This window comes from Candida orthopsilosis (assembly GCF_000315875.1).
Source record: "Candida orthopsilosis Co 90-125, chromosome 2 draft sequence".
In the NCBI taxonomy this organism is placed as follows: Eukaryota; Fungi; Ascomycota; class Pichiomycetes; order Serinales; family Debaryomycetaceae; genus Lodderomyces; species Lodderomyces orthopsilosis.
The window spans coordinates 1,258,042-1,280,987 of NC_018295.1; the positions used below are offsets into that span (position 1 = coordinate 1,258,042).

The 22,946-nt window shown below is 37.9% G+C and overlaps 13 protein-coding genes across 13 annotated transcripts; 7 read left to right on the forward strand and 6 right to left on the reverse strand. All coding sequences in view use genetic code 12, as the record gives it.

Annotated features, from left to right (window-relative positions):
• Positions 1-218: 218 nt before the first annotated feature.
• CORT_0B05880 (RNA-binding protein) lies at positions 219-3,683 on the reverse strand (the record flags this gene model as incomplete). Its single annotated transcript, XM_003867686.1, has 1 exon — positions 219-3,683. The coding sequence occupies one exon, from the start codon at positions 3,681-3,683 to the stop codon at positions 219-221; it is 3,465 nt and encodes a 1,154-aa protein (XP_003867734.1).
• Positions 3,684-6,624: 2,941 nt separating this feature from the next.
• CORT_0B05890 (Gsp1 RAN G-protein) lies at positions 6,625-7,269 on the forward strand (the record flags this gene model as incomplete). Its single annotated transcript, XM_003867687.1, has 1 exon — positions 6,625-7,269. The coding sequence occupies one exon, from the start codon at positions 6,625-6,627 to the stop codon at positions 7,267-7,269; it is 645 nt and encodes a 214-aa protein (XP_003867735.1).
• A 441-nt stretch (positions 7,270-7,710) lies between these two features.
• On the reverse strand, positions 7,711-8,151 carry CORT_0B05900 (hypothetical protein; the record flags this gene model as incomplete). The annotated part of the gene is made up of 1 exon (XM_003867688.1): positions 7,711-8,151. The coding sequence occupies one exon, from the start codon at positions 8,149-8,151 to the stop codon at positions 7,711-7,713; it is 441 nt and encodes a 146-aa protein (XP_003867736.1).
• Positions 8,152-8,469: 318 nt separating this feature from the next.
• Positions 8,470-9,133, forward strand: CORT_0B05910 (Atp14 mitochondrial F1F0 ATP synthase subunit; the record flags this gene model as incomplete). Its single annotated transcript, XM_003867689.1, has 2 exons — positions 8,470-8,487; positions 8,819-9,133. The coding sequence occupies 2 exons, from the start codon at positions 8,470-8,472 to the stop codon at positions 9,131-9,133; spliced, it is 333 nt and encodes a 110-aa protein (XP_003867737.1).
• Positions 9,134-9,349: 216 nt separating this feature from the next.
• On the forward strand, positions 9,350-10,813 carry CORT_0B05920 (hypothetical protein; the record flags this gene model as incomplete). Its single annotated transcript, XM_003867690.1, has 1 exon — positions 9,350-10,813. One exon carries the CDS (start codon positions 9,350-9,352, stop codon positions 10,811-10,813), a length of 1,464 nt encoding a protein of 487 aa, XP_003867738.1.
• An 82-nt stretch (positions 10,814-10,895) lies between these two features.
• CORT_0B05930 (hypothetical protein) lies at positions 10,896-12,182 on the reverse strand (the record flags this gene model as incomplete). The annotated part of the gene is made up of 1 exon (XM_003867691.1): positions 10,896-12,182. One exon carries the CDS (start codon positions 12,180-12,182, stop codon positions 10,896-10,898), a length of 1,287 nt encoding a protein of 428 aa, XP_003867739.1.
• Positions 12,183-12,320: 138 nt separating this feature from the next.
• Positions 12,321-12,863, reverse strand: CORT_0B05940 (hypothetical protein; the record flags this gene model as incomplete). Its single annotated transcript, XM_003867692.1, has 1 exon — positions 12,321-12,863. One exon carries the CDS (start codon positions 12,861-12,863, stop codon positions 12,321-12,323), a length of 543 nt encoding a protein of 180 aa, XP_003867740.1.
• A 371-nt stretch (positions 12,864-13,234) lies between these two features.
• CORT_0B05950 (Cdc46 hexameric MCM complex subunit) lies at positions 13,235-15,418 on the forward strand (the record flags this gene model as incomplete). The annotated part of the gene is made up of 1 exon (XM_003867693.1): positions 13,235-15,418. One exon carries the CDS (start codon positions 13,235-13,237, stop codon positions 15,416-15,418), a length of 2,184 nt encoding a protein of 727 aa, XP_003867741.1.
• A 108-nt stretch (positions 15,419-15,526) lies between these two features.
• CORT_0B05960 (Smd2 core Sm protein) lies at positions 15,527-15,923 on the reverse strand (the record flags this gene model as incomplete). The annotated part of the gene is made up of 2 exons (XM_003867694.1): positions 15,527-15,857; positions 15,919-15,923. The coding sequence occupies 2 exons, from the start codon at positions 15,921-15,923 to the stop codon at positions 15,527-15,529; spliced, it is 336 nt and encodes a 111-aa protein (XP_003867742.1).
• Positions 15,924-16,103: 180 nt separating this feature from the next.
• Positions 16,104-18,413, reverse strand: CORT_0B05970 (endoribonuclease; the record flags this gene model as incomplete). The annotated part of the gene is made up of 1 exon (XM_003867695.1): positions 16,104-18,413. The coding sequence occupies one exon, from the start codon at positions 18,411-18,413 to the stop codon at positions 16,104-16,106; it is 2,310 nt and encodes a 769-aa protein (XP_003867743.1).
• Positions 18,414-18,578: 165 nt separating this feature from the next.
• Positions 18,579-19,523, forward strand: CORT_0B05980 (Mec3 DNA damage and meiotic pachytene checkpoint protein; the record flags this gene model as incomplete). Its single annotated transcript, XM_003867696.1, has 1 exon — positions 18,579-19,523. The coding sequence occupies one exon, from the start codon at positions 18,579-18,581 to the stop codon at positions 19,521-19,523; it is 945 nt and encodes a 314-aa protein (XP_003867744.1).
• A 131-nt stretch (positions 19,524-19,654) lies between these two features.
• CORT_0B05990 (Ser1 3-phosphoserine aminotransferase) lies at positions 19,655-20,833 on the forward strand (the record flags this gene model as incomplete). Its single annotated transcript, XM_003867697.1, has 1 exon — positions 19,655-20,833. The coding sequence occupies one exon, from the start codon at positions 19,655-19,657 to the stop codon at positions 20,831-20,833; it is 1,179 nt and encodes a 392-aa protein (XP_003867745.1).
• Positions 20,834-20,960: 127 nt separating this feature from the next.
• Positions 20,961-22,940, forward strand: CORT_0B06000 (Guf1 protein; the record flags this gene model as incomplete). Its single annotated transcript, XM_003867698.1, has 1 exon — positions 20,961-22,940. The coding sequence occupies one exon, from the start codon at positions 20,961-20,963 to the stop codon at positions 22,938-22,940; it is 1,980 nt and encodes a 659-aa protein (XP_003867746.1).
• Positions 22,941-22,946: the final 6 nt, after the last annotated feature.

The following is a 22,946-nucleotide window of genomic DNA, read 5'->3' on the forward strand; positions in this document are numbered from 1 at the left end:
TTCACCAGTGCTACGCAGTTTTCCTCGTAAATATGACCAAAACAAAATTATACTTTTATTGCCTTGCATCTAAATTATCTGCAAAGATTTTGAAACCCCAATATACAAAAATGTAAATATAAAAAATAAAAATCAAAACTCATATGACATTTTAATAATCTCCTCTACATCTTTCTTTCGTCTTGGATGCAAAAGAGGCACGCTCAGGGAGGCTCCCCTCAACCCTTTCTACTCTTATCCTTGTGACGTCTCCCTTCATAAGTGTAGCTCCCAGGAGGTTCTGCATATATCGGTGCACTATACATAGATCCCATTGGTTGTGTTTGCGCTTGCGACAAATACTGTGCCATAACTTGAGAGCCCGATGTTCCACATGAATTGTTTTCCATTGAGTGTTGCGCCAATGGTGATGCCATAACTTGTTGTCCCTGAATCACTGGAACATATCTTACGTGTGGAGTGAATTGCCCTATAAACTGTGGCAGTGGTGGAATTGCATACACTTGTTGGGGGTACACTACCGAGGAACGAGGCTGGTGTTGAAATGAGCCATTCCTAGATTTCGGTGATGGCTGATAACCTTGAGACGGAAAACTGCTTGTTGAACTATTACGACTCATGCGCGATGGATGATGGTTGAATTTGGGTGAAGCAAATTGGGTATAAGGGTGTATTACGCCTCCATTATTAATGGATATGCCCGATGAATTTCTGGAACCTCTTCCATTCCAATTTGTTTGCTCTTGATAATAGGGTTGATGATAGATCTTTTGACGTCGCGTATCTGGTCTTTGAGATTTATAACCAAATGTATCGTTAAAACTATCATATTTGCCACTGGCATTGGTAGACACTGTATCATCAGAGCCAATTATTATAGACACATCTTCGTCGTCGTCGACATCTTCGTACTCTTCCTCACCTTCTTCGACCACTTCGACTTTTTCAACGGATTGTTGCTCTAAATGGCCATTTGCATGCTCCTCACTTTCGACTTGCTTCAGTTGTTCACCATCTACCGCATTGCTCAGTCCTAGGTCAGACGGGTCGGTCACTTCCAACTTCGGTTTATCAGTTCCCTTTACGTCTTGCTCTTTTTTCTCCACTTCATTGTCAATAATAGGCTCACACCCCTCCTTCTCAGATTCCTTAATTATGCCAAAAACCATAGCAGCTTCGTCATCAATAACATCCTCATTCTGATTCGGTTGTCCTCTATTTGAATTTTCATCATAGCCATTAACTTGCTTATGATCCCTGTTCTTGCTTCTCTTTGATTTCTCCACACAAGCATGTAATTGGTCCTGATATTGCTGATATGTAGAACCCAAACTCTTATCGAAATTCTTTTTGAATGAGAACTTTGGTGGGTTTCCACATCGGTCTTTTCCGAAGTTAACTTTAAAAAGCTTGTACTTTTGATAAAGAGCATTTGCAGCAGCCTGGTCCCCTCGCAACAGCTTGGTTAAATTAACTACTGCATTTGGCTCTTCACATTCGAATGCTCGGACAACCTTGATTGCATCTGAAATATTCAAGAAATTCAAAAAGGCACATTCTTTATTGTGATAGAAGTTGATTTGTTCTAATCCACCAATACGCGAAAAGTCCAACCTCAATTCTTCTTCGCTTGGTAACGCAAGCTTTGACAGAGACTCATCATCTTGGCCGTTTCGAAGTCCTAGGTACACATTTCTTGAAGCACCAGCGGTCACTGCAAGTGCAATTTCCCTCAGCACGGGACCACTATGTTTTTTTGCCCAACCGACAGAAACATCAGTTCCGTGGATAACCAATTGATGAAGAACCTGATGATTCATGAAAAACTTGAAAGCAATATTGGCGTCAACAAAAGTGACAAAGCACATTCTTCTTTCGGGAAAATGATTCAATGACTCAACCAAGCCTCCTGCCCTAAGATTGTTTGCAATCTCTTCAATTGTTGTATGAGGATGTAAGTTACCCAAATGAATTGCTCTGTTACCGGTATTTGTTGGATCCGGGTTGTAGTTTGATACAAACGACGAGTTAGAGTGAAATCCAAATGAGGGATCTGTTGCCAATGGTATATGTACAAATTGCGGTGTTGTTTGAAGTTGTCTCGCATCAGAAGAAATCATTGAATAGACACTGTTATTCGATGCTTGTGCATGTGCTTCATTTTCATCAGCATGATCACTATGCGACAATGCATACGTGTCACGAATGATTGGAGACGAATTTTCAATATCCGATGAATTGGGACTAACAGGATCTATAATATTGACATCAATAGGAGGATTCTGTCCAGGTGAATCGATAATGCTGCTCACTTCAGAACTGTTATCCAACGGACCTTCCTCAACAATGAGGTCACAACCTCCGTTCTCCATGATATTATTTTTCGTCATTTTTCCGTTTGATGCCGAGGAACTCAAGCCACTTTCAATATCATCTCTATATTCGACGAGTGTTTTGTCGCACCTATCTTTATGAAAAGTTGCCAGAGTGAAATAAATACCGTACCTGGAGTTGACATCATACAAGTCATTCGAGGACTCGCGTTTCTTTTTAGAAGCTGCCTCAATATTACCGTTACGGCTCTTTTCTAAATCAGTTTGGATTCTCTTATGGTAACTTTCATACGTTTTCACTGAGGAGTCAATTGATGTGAAATGGACAATAGCTGCGCCAGAAAGGGTATTGTTCGAGCAAGTTTCACCTCTCTCCAGCCCCTCGTGATCCGAAGAGAGCTTTTCCCCTAGGTCAATTTCAAAGCACTCAACATCCCCAAATTTCTCACACTGAGTCAAAATATAGTGTTTCAAGTGGTTTAATCTATCTTCAGTAGTTGTGTCGTCCAGCAATACATCTTTTACGCTGAATGAAATTTTTAAACACCGCGTTGCTTGATGATCGGTTATATAATTCAAGTTTTTCAACTTCATGTAGTCTTGCCTTGGTGCTGCATTCCCATTTTTTTGTTTATTGACGTCATTCAAAGTAATTTTCAAATGATCTGACCTCAAGGACTGCCTCAATTTGTTCAAATTGGATGAATTCTTTGCATATTTCAAATAAAACATCACCGAGGTCTTCGAATTTATAAACGATATTGAGCAGCTTTTGTTCACTTTTTCGTCATTGCTATTATCTTTACGAGACAAATTCTTTGAGAACAATTTGATATATTCAATTGGACCAAAATCAATATGATCTAGCAACTCGTGCAATGTCATGTCATTAGCTAGATCTCGCAACATTACATTCCTTGAAATATTCAAATGCCCAAGATTATATTCGGATATAGCAGTAGAGCCATTGAATTCCCTTTGGTCAACTTGAACCTGCTGCTGCTGCTGCTGCTGCTGGCCACCGTTATTGCGGTGTTGATTACGATGGCGGGATCTTGAATTTGAGCCATGAGAATTTGTTAAAGATGTTTGTGAGTTGCGAAGTGATGAATGGTGTGACACTGGAGGAAAATATTGTGCTGATGGTGGTGGCGTGAAATAAGGTGTGCTAACAAACAAGTTCGATGGCAACATCGACTGACCATAACTCATATCCAAAGGAGTCATTGGAGAAGGAGGAATTCCTCCATTCAACCCCTGAATGGCAGTGTAACGTTGAAGATTCAAAGGCGTTGCTGCGTTCCCACCATTTCTGTTGATGTTGTTGTAAAACACCTGTTGATACATCATGTAAAAGTGATGAAACTACCGCAAGAGCTGTGAGCTGTGGGATGGTGGTAAAAGTGTACGGGTATCCCTAAATGGGTATAGCACGATTACTTAGGAAAGAAAAAAGGTGCTTGTGTGAGTAGACTCAGTTGATTGAGTATATCCAAGAGTGGGTGTGTGTTTGTAATAGCGAGTGTGTGTGTGTTGATACTTTGGAATGGGTTATAAGTGCTGTAATGTGGTAATTTGAAAAAGGGTATCTCTCGGTGTGTTGTGTGTCTGTGTCTGTGTCTGTGTGTTGTATTGTATTGTATTGTGTGAATGTAATGTAAAATAAATTTTCCAATAATTCAGGGAAGTGATTAACACTCTCACTCTCACTCTCACTCTCACTCTCTGTTACTCCTTTTTAGTTTCTTTGTTTTCTTTGTTTCCGTTGTTTCTGTGTTTATTTTGCTTTTCTCTTTTAGCCTCGTTTTATTTTTTCTTTTTCTAATTTTCTCATTAATTTCCTCTTTTGTTGATTTTCTCCATCTTTGTGTAAATTCAACTTACTTTTATGTATGTGTTGTTTGGGTTGGGTTATAAAGTTTTAGTTTTCAATCTTGCCTGAGAGAGATAGAAGAAACAATTGTGTAGACTGATTCAAACTAAAAGTGCGCCTGTGGTTGCCGTTGTTTTTCTAGCCGCTATATCGTTTATACTAGTTCTCTTTCGGCTTCTGGTCTTTGGTGGTGTATAATATTGTGGCTGTATTCTTATTTTTTTTGTTTTTGAATGGGTTTTGGTGTGTAATGTAGTTATTTTTAGTATAATTTGTGTTGGTCGGTGTTTGCACGTTCGTCAGACACAATGTCTTAATTACAAGAATTTCCCAAGCAAAACAAACAAAAGAGATCGACATAGTTTACACTCACAGAGTGAAGGATTTGTATTGTGTTGTGTTGTGTTGCGTCTTGATGTCGCAAATGTTGAATGTTTTTTTTTTTTCAAGTTCCGTTTCTTTAATTTCTTCTTTGTTATTTGTTTAGTTGTATTTTATTTTTAGTCCTTTCACTTTGGTATAATTTTTGTTCTCTTTAAACAAGCGTTATATCTTATTGTAAAGTGGCGTGTATAGTTTGACAAAGTTTTCCTATTGTTCCAATTCAAATCTGGTAATGTGATTACTGCTACTTCTTTATTTGCAATCAAATTTGCCTATCCTTGTTCTTCCATTCCAGGTCTCCAGTCCATGGGTAAAGTACTCACTGGGCTCTGATGTGTCTTCGTAATTCTGTTCAAATATATTGGCAGCGACGTGCTTTTGTGTTTGGGGCGTTAGCTAATGGAACACGTCTTGATTTAGCCTTTAGACTTTCATTAAATTAATATTTTTCTCAATTCTCACATCTTACATCGATTGATTTTTTCTGTACTTTATTTTCCATAGTTGTTGGTTGAATATGATTTACAATTGCATTTATGTTTTTTATGCTTTAATGCAGGTTGCTGATTTTCAGCACGCGTTTTTTCCTAGTAGCAATCAAAACAAACTATAAGCGTTTATCTTCTAATGAAAGTTTGAACTGTACATTGCAGGGTCAAAATAAAGCATCTCATGTTTTTAGTTAAGTGACAATCAGATATCGTGAGAGGCTTTGAAGGCTAAAAAGTGATGACGGAACAAACATTGAGAGGAATGCCTCTTTCACAACAAAGGCGAGACAACGGGGATAGTAGACCCTCTTGAAACACAAAACACTTGCAGTATAATTCATAAGGATTCCGATCAGTAATAATGAACAATTGTGAAATGCGGCCAACGTTAGCTTCTTGTTTCTTTGTAACTCGTATATGGTGACGAGTTCCTCCGTTGGCTTTTACTTGCATTGAGGCGGTGTGAATGCATCAAATTTCATTCTGCCAAATTAGAGAACTCAAGCTGAGGATATAATAATATATAGGAGCTTTGAAACTAAAAGGATCCTTCCCTTTCGGGTAATTTTCTCTCATCTGGTTTGCACATGTGACCAGCCTTGCAATTGAAACTGACCGCAACAATAAACGTTGACTATGGTCTGCGTGCATTGAAGTGACTGTGTCGATGAAGCAATTAGAAGCAGCTTTAAGATCTCTAGATAGGAAAGTCACCTCAACAGACAGGTGTTAGTGAAGTGTTCTTTTTAGTCTCAGGATCAGAAGTATTACGCAGTAATAGAATCCAGTTATGATAACTTGGACGCTTGTAAGGTTCAATAATTAACAGGATTTAAATTGGCTTCATTTATTTACCACTATGTCTCTTTGAACTTGTGAACGTGGGTACAGTTACATGGTAGTATGGTTTTGGGCTTCAGATTGACTTCGACTTTTAAAACGCTTTTTGCACAAAGATTTGTTGCAAAAAAACAAAAAAAGCTGAAAAGAACGTAGCGTCCTCAAAACAACAACAAGTTCTACAATAGGGTTTCAGAAACTAAAGAAAGTCTATACAAATGACTTTGAAAACATTTTTAGCCTATTCTACTTTTGAGTTAACGTAGTGCCATGTCAAAGTAGGTTCTTTTGCTGTACACATTCTGGCAAATTCAAGTCTGCTTTGCATGCTCCAAAAGTCATATAACTTTGTAAACCTATTTTGGACAGCAACAATTAGAACAATAATTACTTTCACAATCTTTAAAGGGTCATTTTGATTCTATGTTAACAATAAGCAAAGCATACTTGAAGCCTTGTCGCCAATGTCGTGAAGTATCAAGTTTCGACTCACAAGTTTGCGACTTTAAAATTCCACCTCATCTTTTTTCCTCAGCAGTGCGCTACCACTTTAGCTTTGAATCAACAAAATTTTTTTTTGCTTGACATCGAAAACAAATCACATCAAAACATTATCAGAAAGTTTTCAACTCCCCCTGTTTTTGTTTTAATACATCATTGATACATACATTAAACTTTAATAGAAGAGAATAATATTTCAATCATGGCCCAAGAAGTTCCTACTTTCAAATTAGTTCTTGTTGGTGATGGTGGTACTGGTAAAACCACCTTCGTCAAGAGACATTTAACAGGTGAATTTGAAAAGAAATATATTGCCACCTTGGGTGTTGAAGTTCATCCTTTGGGTTTCCACACCAACTTCGGTGAGTTGAAGTTTGATGTTTGGGATACTGCTGGTCAAGAGAAGTTTGGTGGTTTGAGAGACGGTTATTACATCAACGGTCAATGTGGTATCATTATGTTTGATGTTACTTCAAGAATCACTTACAAAAATGTTCCAAACTGGCACAGAGACTTGGTGAGAGTTTGTGAAAACATTCCAATTGTATTGTGTGGTAACAAAGTTGATGTCAAAGAACGTAAAGTTAAAGCAAAGACCATCACTTTCCATAGAAAGAAAAACTTGCAATACTATGATATCTCAGCTAAATCCAACTACAATTTCGAAAAGCCATTCTTGTGGTTGGCTAGAAAATTGGTTGGAAACCCTCAATTGGAGTTCGTTGCTTCTCCAGCTTTAGCTCCACCAGAAGTTCAAGTTGATTCTGATTTGATGCAAAAATATCAACAAGAAATGGAACAAGCTACTGCCTTGCCATTGCCAGATGAAGACGATGCTGACTTGTAAGCTAAGCTAGGGGCGGTTATTTTTTTTGTCTATATAGCATTACTCCTTTTAGAGTTGTTTATGGATATAATGTACAACTAAAAAGAACGAATGGAAAAGTTGTTTTAGTAGATTACAAAGCAGTTGGTATACAAGTTAAAACTTACACAGTCCACTGGACTGATCATAATGTACATACTTTATATATAATTGACTTATTTTCATATTTTATGATTTGAGAGGACCATTGCAGTAGTTAGATAATGGACCAATCGTTATCAAAGTCAAGAAAAGAAATAACTCCATCCGTTATAAGCACCATATCGAACATAGGGGGTATTCAAGCTGCCACTTTAGATCTAAGTATCACGCCTAGCAATGTTGAAATCCCATCGCTACTTTTATATACCAATGTCTCTTTTAACTCATACTTGATGCCAACTAAATAATACACTCAACCCATCAGCGCTGCATATTATGTATTGCAATTTGAGTCTCTCGCACAGTATTATAAACCGCTGGCGGTGGCGGTGGTAATCCAGTCAAATGAGGAGGCGGCGGGAGCATGAATTCTTCCTCTTCTTCGCCATTATTTTCATCGTCGGCACTCTTTTTCAGATCAATGTCCATTGCATCCTTCTCTCCTCTCCTGTCAATAGTTAGTGAATGATTATTACCTGGATTTTTCCCGTCACTACCTCCCGGTATACCTTTGTTCAATTTGTCAAATGTTATTTCATATATTAGCTCTTGCGGGTTCCATTCGCCAGTCTCTTTAGCTTTGAACTCATAGTAATCACAATAGTATTTGATATGATGTTTACCCATCAAGTGGGATTTTCGGACACTCATGGTGTCGTGAGTCAAGTACGACTTGCAATAATCACAGTAATACTTAGGCATGTTAAGCTACGGTCCGCCCTATTTCGATCCTCTATGCTGTTTATTGATTGCGCAACTTGTGTGTGGTTCTCTATGTTTCACATATATTTGTTATCTTAGGATCGTATCACGTGAACAGAAATACCAATTCTTTTTTTCCCTCCCTTGTCCAATTGAATTACAAGATTCTTTTTAAAGTGCGAGAGTAAATTTTGAACTCAATGCACTACCTACATTTCACTATGCGATTCGCAAATTGTATTGGTGAAAAAAATTAGGTGGAAAAACAGGAAAGAGCGTTCAACGACATACAAAAGTAATAGATCAGCGACAGAGAAGATGTTCAGACCAATTGCCGTATGTATACGAGGCTTTATAAGCCATTAAATGGGACTTCATGATTTGTGGCCTGTCATTGGGAGTGCTAGCGTGATGGGACGTATCGAGTTTGAAGAAACATACTCAACGAAGACATCAAGTACAGCAAATATGTGGTCATTGTACCCGAGTATTGTTCAAGGAAGATGTTTGGCAATACTAGACCCCAGCCATGACTCCACATGACAATTACATTGCCAGCTTTCAATCAAAATTGTGAGCGAACTAGTGGACAAAGTCAACAAGACACTAAATTACTGAACCCCTTAACCACATTGGTTTCAAAACCTCATACTAACATGACGTTTAGCGTATATCATCAAGAAGATTGTTTTCAATCACCCCAAGAAGATCAAACTTGATTGGTGACTTATATGTTCAAAACATCAGACAATTCAAACCACAAGCCCTTTCACAAGAAGAAATTGATTCTGCTGTAAAGAAATTCCAATTACCTGGTAAACCAACTATTCCTCAAATTCATGAATTATCTACTGAACAAGTTAAAGAATATGAACAAAGCGAAGTTGAAGCTGAAGCTGCACAACCAACTGAAAATGAATCTGAAACTAAGCCAGATGAAGACTGGTTTGTTTTTGATGAAGTTGAAGCTGAGGGACATTAGGGTTGCGTGAGTGATGATACATGAATCAATTGATGAAATTGTCGCATTATGGTTCATTTTGTATAAGGAAGTATAGAAAAGGAATAATCACATATTCATTATTTGAAGTCATTGGTGAGCAGTTGGCTGTGTGAGCTACGCGATAAGCGACTACAGTTGACTGTGTATATGTAGAGAGATTCATCACTTGTTGGAGTTAAAAATCCTCTGTGATCCATGAGCCGACCTAATGGTCCAATTAAAGCCACCTATGTAGGCATATATCAGGACTTATTGGGATCTGGTATTCTACCACTCCTCGTCTATTGGCTACTTTTCAGAAACAAGCTTTCTATTGAGGGAAGAGTTTTATATCGATGTAGACATGTTCCCTTTTGTATCACAATTGACACGAGAAAATCAAAACAAACCAAAATGCTATCTAGGCTCTTTACCAACAATACAACAAACTATATCCCAACAATGGCAACGTCAGAGACAACCAACAGCATCTCCAAAGTGAAAGCTTTAGCAGGACTAGTTAACGCTACATTGGAATCTAGAGCATACATTGATACAAAGCTATTATTCCCAAGCATAAATTGGACTTATCTTGTAACAGATCAAATCGAAGATAACCCTAGTATTGCCAATAAGCAACCTACTGATACAATCTGCAAGAATGATGAAAATATACTCCGTGTGATTCAAGAACTTATTCTCAGTATCGATAAGAGTCGAAACCGCCAAAAGAATCTTAATGACACTTTAACAGCCAAGAATCGCCAGATTGATGAATTAAATCAACGACTCGAGGCGCTAGAAAAGAAGTTGGCTAACAAGGAGCACAAGAGTCGAGACTCGCAAATAGATCATACTGCATTAACAAAACAAATTCACCACTTGACTAGAGCCAATAAGTTGCAACTGAAGAATATCAAGTCATTAACAACTTTGAATAAAGATTTACAAGCAAAGTATCGGGTTGACTTGAAGCGAAAGAATTTAGAAATTAGTAGCTTGAAAAATAAATTGATTGAAAAGAGGAGTTTAAGCTCAACTATTGAATATGGAATACCGCTTACTCCTTCACTGCGGCCGTCAACTATACTTCTTGGTGAAGATACAAATGAAGGTACCATTTCCAACAACATTCCCATAATTGACAATACTACAAACATGGGTATATCATTTAATAATTCAGAACTTGCTAATATTCAAAAACTCGTCAATGAAAACTCGACAGAATTTATAAACTCATTAACCGTGATTATTGAAAGTATAGCTGGAGAAAATTACAAACTAACAAAATTCATTCATCATATAAAAGACTACCTAGCAATTATCAATTTACAAATTACAAATTTCAAAGGAGTCGAATTAGATTTAGCAATCCCTAATCCTTCTGATATGATTGATTTAAAACAAATAAATGCAATAGATGGAGCAATAATCCAGAAATATTATAATGAAATTGACAATTCTGAAATTGTTGAGTTGCCATTGGTAAATGAATTTTATAAATTGTACCATAATTTGAAACAAATGTTGGAGTTGGTGGCTGGCGTTGGTATTGATCAAGAAGCGCAAAAAGTTATTGATAATCTTCGACAAGATCTTAAAGTCACCAAGGAATGTTTACAGGATTCATTAGAGATGAATGAAAAGTGGAAAAAGATTGCTAGAAATAGAGATGTATGAGCTGAACAATAGATACCAATTATACCTATGTATTCAATGATTAGCAAGACGTGATTAACATAATATCGTGGTTATTAGTTGCTCATTTTCTTGGCCTCTTCAAAATGGTTTCCTCTAAAGTAACTACATTCAAAGGAAAATCTTTTGTAAGTGAGTTTACCTCGGTACCTTCTGGCTCTTCTCTTTGTTTCCAAATCAATTCATGCACTGAAGATTCCTTTAGGTAAGTATTTAAAAGCATACCAGTACAGTATATCCTTCTGTACAAGACGTCGGTCTTCATCACGATCATTTCTTGTGTACAACTTTCGTGCAGGGACTCATTCAGCAGTGACTCGCTCAAATCAGCCAAATCGACCACTCCAATCTTCTTCATCAGTTGCTGTTCAACTACTTTAGGGGCTTCCGTCTCACCAACTGTGTCACCTTTGGAATCCTCCTCCAATACACAGAACTTATTAATTCGAATCAAGTCGCCTGGTTGTAATAAAGGAAAATCAGACTCCTTAACACCAACGAAAGGCCTGATTACGATAACCAGATCTCCAACTCTTATTAAATTGTCTGAGAGTTGATCAGCAACTCCTCGAATCAGACCCATCCTACTTTTCTCTTTAACAACGTCGCTGGTTTTGTCCCGCTGAAAAGGCGTGTTTGGTGTTGATTGAACGTGGGCTGAATCAAACACAGATGTGCTGGTAGCTGGATGTGCAATAATTGTGGGGTTTGCAACATGATTATCCTCTGCTTCCTTAAGTGGCTCAGTTTCCTTGTAATCACCGTCAGTCACAACAGCATCGGTGGAGGTGCCGATAATTTCAAATCTCGAAAGATTGATTGCAGAGCCATACTCTACAGTTTGGGCCTCCTGTGTAACCTCAAACTTCTCACAAGCACTTCCAAATTCTCCTATACTTTCACGAGTCTCATCTCTAGTTTGTGGTATACCCCTAACCACGTTATTTTGTAGAATCTGCACTGGATTGTCATTAGATATAACATGATTACTTGCAGAGTCTGAGATTTCTTCAGTAGACTCATTTTCGCTCGGTTGGTGTTCATGCACATGATTGTTTCTCTCTATAACAGAAGATCCCATGGGATAACTATCTAATGCAATGTTTGTATTATTGGTTGTTGAACGATAGCTCCCTGATTGATCTACATTTGAAGTACTTTGTCGCTCCAAATCTGAATCCATGGTCCCCACTGATTGATTCAAAATTTTCTTTCTATTGTGTGTTTTGATTGACAAAATGTGCAAATACCAATATGGATCCGTGAGTGAGGTTACCATAAGTAGGGTAAACACCGACAACGACAATGTAATAATCAATAAGATGAGAAGTGCAGTATCGGAACTGGACATTGTATCTAATGAAGTCTGACCTTTCTTGTAAAACTGAAGGTTTTGATGAAAGTTTGGGTGTTGGCATGTGTGTGTGTGAATTTGGTTGCAAATAATCCTCCCTCTCTCCCTTTGTACAAATTTGTATCCATAGGTACACTACTTTTTCAACTCATTCAAATCAATCTTTGCTGATTTAATAAATTTAGCAAACTCTTCTTCTTCTTCATCATCAACGCCACCAAGTTCTTCAAACAACTTTTGTTCTTGTTCCAATTGTAATGCCTTTTCTTCCTCCTTTGCTTCATTTAGTGCACGATATTTTCTATTTGATTTCTTTGCTTTACTCTGTTTAACTTTCTGGGCTCTTTCTGTTAATAAAGCATTCCTACTAGTCTCTGGATTATATAAATCATCCAACTTCAAAGCTAATATTTCTCTCGCCTTTTTCCTATTCTGTTCTTGTGATCTTGTTGCTTGACATGTGACTACTATTCCAGTAGGTTTATGAGTTAATTGTACTTTTGAATTTGTCTTGTTAATTTTTTGTCCTCCTGGACCTCGGCCACCTTTAATAAAACTTTCTTGAATGTCTTCCTCTTTAACTAACCATTTTGGTCGTGGGGGTAACTTGTTCTTTTTAGGAATAGCATAAAGAGTAGGAGCTGTTGTTGTAAGTCGTCTAATTGGATACCGTAGCATATGGACCTATGAGCCTTCGAGCGTGCTAAATCTAACAATCGAACAGTTAGGATGATGTCTTTGCTACCAGATGATTTTGTAATTGTTATACGCGTGTAATTTTCCTTCCTGTTACACAAAACCAATTTTTCAATAATTTAACTCAATTGGGGTTGTTAATTGCATAATACACGTTTAATAATTTCATCACTAGAAATACAAAAAGACATTTCAGATTCCACTTTAAAGAACACTCTTGATTGTACTTCTTACACCTACATCTTCCTTTGCTTTATAGCTATACAACTATCCTACACATCAGGAAACTTCACACATTAAAAGAAACCTTGCTACTACACTCGGTGCTAAAAGACACATATCATTAATATAAAATGTCATTTGAACGTCCAAGCGTGTACTCGGCGCCAGTCTTACAAGGTGAAAGTCCAAGTGATGACTCCCATAATCAAATCACCAAAGCTTTCCGTAAATTCATATTGGAGTTCAGATTAGACTCACAGTTTATCTATAGAGATCAATTACGTGAAAACTTGTTGATCAACAATTACTTTCTCAAAGTTGACAGTGAACACCTTATTGGATTTAATGAGGAATTAAACAAGAAATTGACTGATGATCCATCTGAAATGATTCCGCTTTTCGAGATTGCTATTACTGATATTGCTAAAAGAATTGCCTACTTGTCAAAAGATGAAATTCCTACAAATTTTCCAACTTGTCAACTAATTTTATATTCGCATGCCAATAAAGTTTCAATAAGGCATTTGGATTCTGAGCACATTTCAAAAATTGTTAGAGTTAGTGGTATTGTTATTTCTGCTTCTGTTTTATCGTCAAGAGCCACTGAAGTACAATTAATTTGTCGTCAATGTAAACATACTATGCAATTGAAGGTCAAGTCCGGATTCGGTCCTATTCAATTACCTAAATGCCAAAGTCCTCATAATATTGATCCAAATTCAACTCAAGAAAAGTGTCCACAGGATTCATATGTTATAGACCACGACAAGTCGCACTTTGTTGATCAACAAATATTAAAGTTACAGGAATGTCCAGATATGGTTCCTGTTGGTGAAATGCCTCGTCATATTTTGTTGCAAAGTGATAGATACTTGACCAATCAAGTTGTTCCTGGTACGAGAGTAACTATTGTTGGTATTTACTCAATTTTCCAGTCTAAACAAAGAGCAGGTAATAGCAGTGCCAGTAACGTTGCCATCCGTAATCCTTATTTGAAAGTCCTTGGAATTCAAACAGATATCGACAATGGTGCTAATGGACAAGGTATCACATTCAGCGAGGAAGAAGAGGAAGAATTCCTAAAATTATCTAGAATGTCCAACTTGTATGACGTGTTTGCCAATTCCATTGCCCCTTCCATTTACGGGAACCTGGATATCAAAAAGGCAATCACTTGTTTGTTGATGGGAGGATCTAAAAAGATTCTCCCCGATGGAATGAGATTAAGAGGTGACATCAATGTCTTGTTATTGGGTGACCCAGGTACTGCTAAATCTCAATTGTTGAAATTCGTCGAGAAAATAGCTCCCATCTCAGTTTATACTTCTGGTAAAGGTTCATCTGCTGCTGGTTTAACTGCTTCTGTGCAAAGGGACCCTCAAACTAGAGACTTCTACTTGGAAGGAGGTGCAATGGTGTTGGCTGATGGTGGTGTTGTGTGTATTGATGAATTTGACAAAATGAGGGATGAAGATAGAGTAGCCATTCATGAAGCAATGGAACAACAAACTATATCCATTGCCAAGGCTGGTATCACGACAATATTGAACTCAAGAACATCTGTTTTAGCTGCAGCTAACCCGGTTTTTGGAAGATATGATGAATTCAAATCACCAGGAGAAAACATTGATTTCCAAACCACAATCTTGTCTAGATTTGATATGATTTTCATTGTCAAAGATGATCATAATGAGAGTAGAGACCTTTCTATAGCTCACCATGTTATGGATGTTCATGCTGGTGGTAAAACTCAGGAGTTGCAACAGGAAGGTGAAATACCGGTTGAAACAATGAAGAGGTATATTCAGTATGTCAAGTTGAGATGTGCACCTCGCTTAACCGCTGAAGCCTCTGAGAGGTTGTCTTCCCATTTCGTTTCCATCAGAAGAAGATTACAAATTAACGAAAATGAAATGAATGAGAGATCATCTATTCCCATTACTGTTCGTCAGTTAGAAGCCATAATTCGTATAACGGAATCATTAGCGAAATTGAGATTGAGTCCAGTTGCCACTGAAGAACACGTAGAGGAAGCTCTCAGATTATTCACTGCTTCTACTATGGATGCTGTTGATCAAGGTTTCGGAAACAGTGCTGACGCTAACTTGAATGCTGAAATCAAGAAGGTTGAGCAAGAATTGAGAAGAAGATTACCAATCGGTTGGTCTACTGCCTATAGAACCTTAAGGAAAGAGTTTGTTGATTCCGGTAAAGCTAGTAGCTCCGCATTAGAAAAGGCATTGTATATTTTAGAAAGACATGAGGTTATCAAGTTCAGACATCAAGGTCAAAATATACTTAGGGTTGGGGTTTAGTTTTATTACAAAGGTATTCTGATGTATATTAATATTGTATTATAATTTTTCGTAACAATGTGATACTCATGAAACTTCGTAAGTACAACCATTGCTCTATTCACCCGCTCAAGCTTTCAATATTATAATAACTGAATCTCCTCTTAAAAACATCTTACTAATAAACCTCTCTCTCGACACACTCTTCGTCTGATTGAATTCATTCTTCACCGTCTCAGTCCATAATTCTTTAACATTTTCCAATACTAAATTACAATGCCTATCAAAAGCTCGAATTTTACCAACTAGTTTATGGTTATTTCGACACGATATTATCACGGGTGTGTTTTGTTTCTGGGCTTGGTTTATAAGTGACATGGGTCCATGTAAGAATTCAAACTCTTCAAGTTTGGCGAGTTCGAATTCGGTAAGTTCTGATCGTGGACGGTCTATGAATTCACTGGATTTGAGTTAGTACGGAACAAAAAGTTAAAAAATATGGTTTTTGTATAGGTGCATACCTCATTGTTAGGATTGAATGAGCTCGTGTACAGGTTATATAATTGTAGTAGTGATGGAGTTCTGATACGCAGGACAATTTTGTTTTGGTGATGAATCGAATTGAAATTTTCCTACAGTATCTCGCGCGGCGTCACTCCCCAAAGAGGAAAGTTGTCACCAATAACAGAACTAATCGTACATTTATCTATTTAGGTGGCAAAGCCAATGGTGCTGTTAGCACAGTACCACGTTTGATAATAGTTTCTATACGGTCTTTCAATACTTTTGAAGCACACTCGACTTTCAAAGTCCTGTAGTCTATATTTGCAACACTCTTCCCAATAGAAACCTTTGCCTTTTCATCTTCTAATTTCTCTAAAGCTTCACCAAATTGGGCCTCTAAAAGTATCTGAATCTGGGCTATTCGATTCGCAATATCTGACTTGGATGTGGATGAGGCGTCGTTCTCGTTTTCTTGTTTGATATGTGTGTATTGATGATTATGAGAATGCTGAGCTGATGACATTTTCACCGATGCTGGGGATGAATCAATCGAATATAGTATAGCAATTATACTATCTGCCAATGAGTCAGCCATTAAGTTGTCATTAATCCACTCCACGGATATATAAATACCAGGACCTTTTGATCTATCTACTAAAATGTCTACAACATCCATAATCACACACTCCCATTCATTGTCATCGTCATTGATAATATTGATGTAACCAAACATTTGCTCTAAATGCCAAATCACCAAAGGTAAATTTGCGTTGATTTTAAGATTCATTTTCGATTTCACAATGGAGGTGGATAACTGGGTAAATTCGTTCAAGTCTTGTAATTGAACAAGATCCAACTCAAAGTCTTTTGAGACAAGGACTCCAGAAACGATTTGCCCCGGTTGGAAAGTGTTTGATGTTCCATTTACCTGTTCTTTCGAATCATCTCCCCCCTCCATTTTAACATCTTCTGTAGCGTCGTCAGCTTCGGTAATTTTCTCTTCAATTTCCTGCTTCAACGCTTGCAACTGAGCCTCTGCAAGTGAACCGAGTACTTTAGCAATTTTCAATCCCTTGAATGCAATATTTAGCTCCTCGCAATTTCTCGGGTTAAATACTTTGACTTCTTTATCGGTTCCCTTTCGTGAGGAGTACTTACTCAATAAAGCTGACTTCAATCTACCCATAGGAACTGAATCTCCATGCACCAAAATAATTCTTGAGGGAGACACCTTATCAATGAATTCTGAGTTTTGTTGAAAGTCGACATGTGCAGCAAATGAAATCTCTTCTATTCCTATTCTTCGTGGAATACTTAAATCAGGGTTGTTCAACGATTGTATCACTTGTGGTTCCTTTAACAAATCTTTTGCCATTGTTCCTTCTACGGAATAACCTGTTAATATAACAAGATTTTTCTGTTCTGGTGCCCATTTCTCCAACAATTGTCTAGAAACACCAGCTTGTAACATTCCCGGGGTTGCTACAACTACAGATGGACCTAAATCTGAAAACTTGGAAAGGTTTCTGATAGACTTGATATATTTAAAGTCAAATGGGTTAGATTTAGAATCATCTGAAGATGATGAGAGCCGTATTTTATCATTCATAATACCTGTGTAGGTTTCATAAACGGCCATACATTTCCTAGCTAGATCAGAGCAGTAATAGACACTGACATTTTGTAAATCTTCATTTTTCTCCCAATATTCATCAAGAATCAATAAAAGCTCTTGTGCATTACCCAAAGCGAAAACTGGTAATAAAACTCTTCCTCCCTTGGTTATTGTTGCGTGTATATGATTGGTTAGCTTCTTCTCCAATTCTGCTTTGGGCTCCAATGTACCGGTACCAAAAGTTGACTCCGTGATCAAAACGTCTGGCTTAACAGGGGGCACTTCCGCAGAAGGCAAATGCCGGTTTTCTTCCCTTGAATAATCACCAGTGAAAAGTACTTTTAACCCACCAATTTCAATCAAGTACATGCAAGCCCCGAGAACGTGACCTGCATAGTAAGCTGTGAATCTGATTCCATCAACTTCCATCGTAGAGTGAAAATCAATTGTCTCAATTCTATCAAATGATTTAAATATATCATCATCCGTGTACAAGTTTCCCCCTTCGTCGTTTCCACCACCTCCTTCAGTCCTCGAGTTTCCAATAGACGTTACTCTGACAAAATCTTGCATCAACCAACGGTATATCGCCTTAGTCGCATGTGTCATGAAAACCTTGCCTCTAAAATTTGATTGTTGCATGACATAAGGTAATGAAGCCGAATGGTCCACATGGAAATGACTCACCAATAGAATGTCAACTTTAGATAAATCGTACTCATCAAAATACGGAAATGATGCATGCCCACTCAATGCAGGATGCATCCCAGCATCCAACATAATCACCTTGTTTTTATATTCAATGATATGACATGATCGACCAACTTCATTACACCCTCCGAGTCCAAAAAACTTGAAGTTCTCCTCGTTGGAAAAGGAGGCTGTTTTCTCACTCATGTCGTCTGTAGTGTGTGGTAGATGGATACAATGAGGATGGTTAGATCTCTGATGAAAGTAGTATTTTTTCCAGACGTTTTCCACATCGAAATATTTTGTGTTGCAACTGAAATTTATCTGATGGTCCAATTCTACAACCGTATGGGAGTACACATAGCCTAGAAGATGAAGCTAAAGCTAATGACGAGGAATATTGAGAAGCTCAAAGACACATTGGGTCTTATATCTCATCTACGGAAGTTTGTGATACTCAAAATCACGCCGAAAGAACTCAATGTCATACTGGTAAACACTGGATCCGTTAACTTGGAGCCACAAGTTTGGTGCAAGTTTAACACTTCAAGTTTATTCGAAAGCATGGAAATTCAGAGTATGAGAGATAATACTATTCTGATGGAAATAAACATCGATTTACTCCTACAAACTTTGAGAAATTTTGATAAAGCCAATAGTGAAGGGTTGAATATAAGGCTACAGAGGACAGATGCAAGTGGAGAACAAGGAACAAGTACAAAAAATGGTCGAACAGCGTCACTAGCTTTATTTTATTCCAATATCAATATCAACTCCAATATTATCAACCATACATTCAGGATACCGGTAAAGATTCTAAAAGAAGCTCAAGACTTTTTTCAACAACCGTCCCACACTGAAGTTGGATTGATAGTGAGGCTACCGAATGAATTTGTAACCATATTCAAACGCTTGGAGAAATTCAAGAAAACCTCCTTCAATGATATAGTCTCTATACAAGCAAGCAATAGAGACGTTGGGAGCTTACGATTTGTTTTGGAAGAAGATGGCAAGTTTAAAGTGACGGTGAGTTGGAATAGTAAACTAGAATTTCACAAACCTATTTCAACCGATGCCGATACCATTCGAGAATCATTGAGAAATGTTGATACAATGATACTGGAAAGCTCATTTGGCCCAGAAGTGTTGAATATCAATGTCAAATTGAAGGACTGGCAGCTGGCATCGAAAATCGTGGGACGATGCAGGACGGTGGTTTTGTGTATAGGGCCCGGGAACTGTAGTCTCCATTGTTTATTAGACGAGACTGATGATGTTGAACTAGTCTATTTCATTAATGGTGTTAGAAGTGTGTAATTAGATTGAGTCATAATAGAGTTGCAAATTCGTAACCGCGCATCTTGCGTTGCTGTACTTTTATAGAAATTTTTCAAACTTATATCCATTGTCACTTCTCAGCAACATCAACAGCAACATACTTGACAGCAATGGTAGAAGCTAGAACTTTGGATAGGGAAGAGCCAGACTTCTATGGTGCCGGTCCTGCACTCTTACCCACTGATGTCTTACAACAAGCTGCATACGATTTAATTTCCTATAACAATGATATTGTTGGAATTGCTGAGATTTCACATCGTTCAAAACCAGCAATTGCCGTAATTGATGACACTAAGGATAATCTAAAGAAATTGCTTGAAATTCCCGACAACTATGAGGTGTTTTTTCTTCAGGGTGGGGGTACTACTGGTTTTTCTTCCATAGTGTATAATTTATTTGCAAACCATGCTAAAAAGACGGGTAAGAAGGGGAGAGCAGCGTACGCAGTCACTGGTTCTTGGTCATCCAAAGCTGCTGAAGAGGCTAAGCGTTTGGGTTTCGAAGTGGATATTGTTGTAAATACTAAAGCCTCAAACTATGACGATATTCCTCCTTACACTGAGTGGGAACCAATTGAAGAAAATACTTCTTATTTGTGGGTTTGTGATAACGAAACTGTTCACGGGAATGAACTCAAAGACACTCCAGGCTCAGACTACTTGCCTAAGGATGTTGAATTAGTTGCAGATATGTCATCAAACATTTTGTCTAAAAAGGTTGACATTAGTAAATATGGTGTAATTATGGCAGGTGCACAAAAGAACGTGGGTATTGCCGGCTTGACTATTTACATAATCAGAAAAGATTTGTTGGAACAATCTTCAGATGATGAGTTGAGAAAATTGGACATACCTTTGCTGCCTATAGCCACCCATTTTCCAACTGTTGTGAAAAACAATTCAGCCTACAATACAATTCCCATATTTGCATGTCAAGTTTTGAAGTTAGTGACTGATAAGCTTCTCAAAGAAGGGGGTCTCGAGGAAAAGGAAAAGGTTAACAACAAGAAAGCTGAGCTTTTATACAAAGTCTTGGATTCTTATCCAAACTTCTATATCTTACCAGTGAAGAATCCTAAAGTCAGATCCAACATGAATGTTGTATTTAAATTACCAAGTGAGGAATTGAACGCCAAATTTGTTGCTGAAGCTGATGCTGCCAATTTGAAAGGCTTAAAAGGTCACAGATCAGTTGGAGGTATCAGAGCGTCAATCTATAACGCTGTCTCGCTTTCAAGTGTTGAGAGGTTAGCAAAATTTGTTGATGAGTTTGCCAAGGCCAATAGTTAGAGTTGTATAACTCAATAGTTTAATCGGTTCGAAATGTATTAACTTAAGTTGTAATCTTCAAATCTTGCGCATCAAAACAGGACCAAGAAAAGACTGGAAATTTTTCAGTTTTTGACACCCGATAAGAATGTTTCTGGCGACGTGGTGCCATATACGTACTCCACTACGATATAGCTACGTCCGAGTGAGGTGCTACTCGCAAGCAGCCTCATATAATGTGTTATCCAATGAAGAAAAGAAACAAAAACTAAGTCAAGATAAATTCCGTAAAGAATTGGAGGAACGAATATCCAAAATTCCCATTGCAAATTATCGAAATTTCAGCATTGTGGCACACGTGGATCATGGGAAGTCAACATTATCAGATAGGCTTTTGGAGCTCACTGGTGTTATTCAACCAGGTGCAAAGTCACAAGTGCTCGATAAGCTAGACGTTGAAAGGGAACGAGGCATCACGGTTAAAGCACAAACGGTTTCAATGATTTACAACGACCCCAAGTGTCAAGAGGATTACCTACTACACCTAGTTGATACCCCTGGACATGTTGATTTCAGAGCAGAAGTGTCCAGGAGTTACGCATCGTGTGGTGGTGCATTATTATTAGTTGATGCCTCTCAAGGAGTTCAAGCGCAGACTGTCGCAAATTTCTACTTAGCTTATAGCATGGGTTTGAAATTGATCCCAATAATAAATAAAATTGACCTTGATCTGGCGGATATTCCAAGAGCTATTGAACAAGTGGAGACGACATTTGAATTGGACCCAGCGGATTGTATTCCAGTAAGTGCAAAAACTGGTTTATATGTGGAAAATATTATTCCATCCATTATTGAGAAGATCCCAGCACCATCAGGAGATGTAAATAAACCGTTGAAGGCATTACTTGTGGACTCATGGCATGATCCCTATGTAGGTGTGGTGATGTTGATACATGTTGTGGATGGGAAATTAAAGAAGGGAATGAAAGTGTTATCTGCTCATTCGAATAAGTCATATGACGTAAAGGAGGTTGGAATAATGTATCCCGATAGAACCCCAATGGAGTGGATCAAGTCTGGTCAAGTAGCATACATAATACCTGGGATGAAAAACCCAAGAGAAGCTTTGGTTGGTGACACATTTTTCCAGTTGGGAAAAAGTGAAGGACTAGAGCCTCTACCTGGTTTTGAGGAGCCCAAGCCAATGGTTTTTGTTGGTGCCTTTCCTGCGGATGGTCGAGATTTCAATGCTATGGATGATCAGATGCAGAATTTGGTGCTAAACGACAGGTCAGTAACTTTGGAAAAAGAAACTTCCGATGCATTAGGATTGGGGTGGAGACTTGGATTTTTAGGTTCATTGCACGCTTCGGTATTCAAAGAGAGATTAGAAAATGAATACGGTGCTAAAATTATTCTCACAGCTCCAACAGTGCCATACAAAGTCATTTATCGTAATGGAAAAGAGAAAATTGTTACCAACCCAGGCGACTTTCCCACCAACAAAATTGTAAACGAAGTTGACTGCTTTATGGAACCCTATGTTGAGGCAATAATGACGTTGCCAAATGAATACGTAGGAACAGTGATGACACTTTGCTTGAGCAATCGGGGTGAGCAAAAGGACATTGAATACTTAAATACTGGACAAGTCATGCTAAAGTATGAACTACCAATGGCTCAGTTGGTGGAGGATTTTTTTGGTAAACTAAAGGGCTGCACCAAAGGGTATGCTTCGTTAGATTACGAAGAGTCTGGCTACAAAAAGTCAGATATTGTCAAAATGGAGTTGTGTGTTAATGGTGAGCCACAAGATGCTTTGACAACCATCGTTCATAAATCTCAAGCACTATCCAAAGGTAAAGATTATGTTACAAGATTCAAAAAGTATCTTCGTTACCAACTTTTTGAAGTTGCAATTCAAGCAAAGGTCAACAATAAGGTAGTTGCAAGGGAAACGATTAAAGCCAAGAGAAAAGATGTGACTCAAAAATTGCATGCTGCTGATATCTCACGATATAAAAAGTTATTAGAGAGACAAAAAGAAGGTAAAAAACAGATGAAAGCTAGTGGAAAGGTAACTATAGGCAATGACGCATATCAGGCATTTTTACGACGTGACGATTAAGTCATT